Source organism: Myotis lucifugus, unplaced genomic scaffold (genome assembly GCF_000147115.1).
Source record: "Myotis lucifugus unplaced genomic scaffold, Myoluc2.0 scaffold_8671, whole genome shotgun sequence".
NCBI classification, from domain to species: domain Eukaryota; kingdom Metazoa; phylum Chordata; class Mammalia; order Chiroptera; family Vespertilionidae; genus Myotis; species Myotis lucifugus.
The window spans coordinates 3106-5554 of NW_005879719.1; the positions used below are offsets into that span (position 1 = coordinate 3106).

The window sequence follows — 2449 nt, forward strand, 5'->3', positions numbered from 1 at the left end:
TATGGAAAAAAATACCATTAGACAGTCAACAATCAGTAAATCACGAAACCCTGATGAGTAAGTTGGAAGGGTGAGGGAGGAAGCAGATAAACAAACTCATTCATAATGACAGGAAACAGCCCAAACCTAAGCGCTCAGAGACAAGAGTAGAAAAGTCTGAACAGACAGCATTGGTTTATATTATCTGTATCCTGCTGAAGTCACCAGTGGATCTTAAACCGAGCAATGAAGCTTCTGGAATGGGAATCAAAGCCTAAAGAATCAGCAGCATTTTCAGAGCACAAATAGATTGGTCTCCACAGACCAATGTGCTAGACATAGAGCATCAACCTAAAGTGATTTCCTAGAAGGAAAGTGAAAGACTCCCTCAGCTGTAGACAAAGATGAAAATCCAGGAAACCAATTATATTTGAGATGGGCCCAAATATGTTTGAAATGGGAATATTACATAGAATCATATTTTTCAAAATGGGAATGAACAGTGTGTACTCATCTTATCCAAGGAATGAAACACTGGTGACATTAGTAGCCTATGTCAGCAAACCAAAAGATTTTGACAAGAACAACCATCTCACTGATGTTGTCCTGGGAGATGGCTATGATCGAGAACTGCAAAGCATAATGAAGAGTTGGGCTAGGGAGCATGGAACTTGTCTGGCTTCAAATCCCAGGACTGACACTTGCCAGCCATGTGACCGTGGGATGATAATGTCATCTCTTTGTATCTGAATTTCTCTGACTGTGAATTTGAAAGGACAATGGTAGCCACTGCATAGGGTCTCTGAACAAATTTAATGAGAACAAATTTTACGTATGTAAAATTTAGGACGGTGCTTGGCACAGAATGATATTCAATTAGTGGTAGCAACTAGCTCCCCTCTCTAAAGGGAAAGAACTAGAAGCTGAGCGATGACTAAAGAACTTACCTAACATCACACAGCTGAAATGTGGCACAGCAGGGTTTTAATTCACAACTGTCCTCCAGACCCCAGGTACTGAATCCCTATCATATACCAATCCACTCCCACACTGAATCTGGACTGGCACTGTGACTCAATTTAACCAAAGGAAGGCAGCAGACGTGTGCCAGTTCCAGGAGGGCCTGGCAACCTCCATGTTTGTGCTATTGGGAGCCCTGAGCACCCATGAATTAAGTCAGATCCATGGAGACAAATGGAGAGGACAGAAACCACGGAGAGAGAAAAGAGGCTCAGACATTTGTGCCAGCTGAGCCCAGCTTTCCAGCCATGCCCTCCAGGCACCAGACACATTAGTGTATCTGTCTTGAGCATTCCAGCCAAGCCACCCTCTGACCACAGCCCCATGGGAGATCCCAAGCAAGAGCAATAAAAGAACTGTCTACCTTAGCTACAGTGCTGAGGACTGTTAAATTAATTAAACAAAGAGGCCGTTAGACTGAGGTGGCTTTGATGCCTTAGTAGCCTATGTCAGCAAACCAAAGCCTAAGCCTGTAGCTGCCTCACGGTTAAGAAATCAAAACCTGGGACACTGGAGCTCAGGTGAGCACGCGGGCCCTGCCGGCAGTTCCCTTCCCCGGGGCTGCTGCCTGGCAGCCCGTGGTCTTGGCGACGGCTCCTGACTTTGACCTCTGAGTTACTGGACAAACGTCATGTGGCCTGTGTTTTGGACCGTGGTGCGTACTTATGCTCCCTATGTCACATTTCCTGTGGCCTTCGTGGTCGGGGCTGTGGGCTACCACCTGGAATGGTTCATCCGGGGGAAAGATCCCCAGCCCGTGGAGGAGGAGAAGAGCATCTCAGAGCGTCGGGAGGACCGAAAGTTGGATGAGCTGCTAGGCAAGGACCACACCCAGGTGTTGAGCCTTAAGGACAAGCTGGAATTTGCCCCTAAAGCTGTCCTGAACAGAAACTGCCCGGAGAATTAGTAGAGGACACAGGGCCATATGGGTCCTTCCATAGGCCGTGACTGGTCCTGCCACCATGTTGACCCAGCTCCAGAATCCACATCTGATTTGCATTGTTGCTTATTCTGGCCCCTCGGGCACCACCCAGCCACACACTACAGTCAGGCACACGGACACACTAGAAGCTGAGGGAACAGTGAAGAGGAAGGCCCTGGAGGGTTCTGGCCTGCAGGCTGCATCTGTTGTATGGTGGGCACAACTGCCCAGGCTTCTGGGCGCACTTCTGGGAGTAGTGTTATGAAATGAACCTGGGCTGTTGGTCCCTGCAGGGAGGCAGTTTGGCCTCAAGCTGAAGAGCATGGGATTGGGGTGTTGCCTTAAGAGAGATACCTCATGTCTACCTCTCATTTGCATGGGAAGATTTCAGAAATCTACCTGGTTCCTTCCCTCATTTGCCCAGTCCTTTGTGCTCACTCTTGCTGAAATCCTGTCCTACCAGCTCAGGACAGCGGGGACTCGCTGGGGAAGGCCTGTTCTTGGCAACCCAGGCTGTTCACCTTGGGG

General features: G+C 48.7%; 1 protein-coding gene across 1 annotated transcript; it reads left to right on the forward strand.

The window, feature by feature from the left end:
- The first annotated feature begins 1618 nt into the window (after positions 1–1618).
- Positions 1619–1906, forward strand: LOC102432424 (small integral membrane protein 12-like). The gene has a single exon (XM_006109359.3). The coding sequence runs from the start codon at positions 1631–1633 to the stop codon at positions 1904–1906; it is 276 nt and encodes a 91-aa protein (XP_006109421.1). The 5' UTR covers positions 1619–1630.
- The last annotated feature ends 543 nt before the right edge of the window (positions 1907–2449 follow it).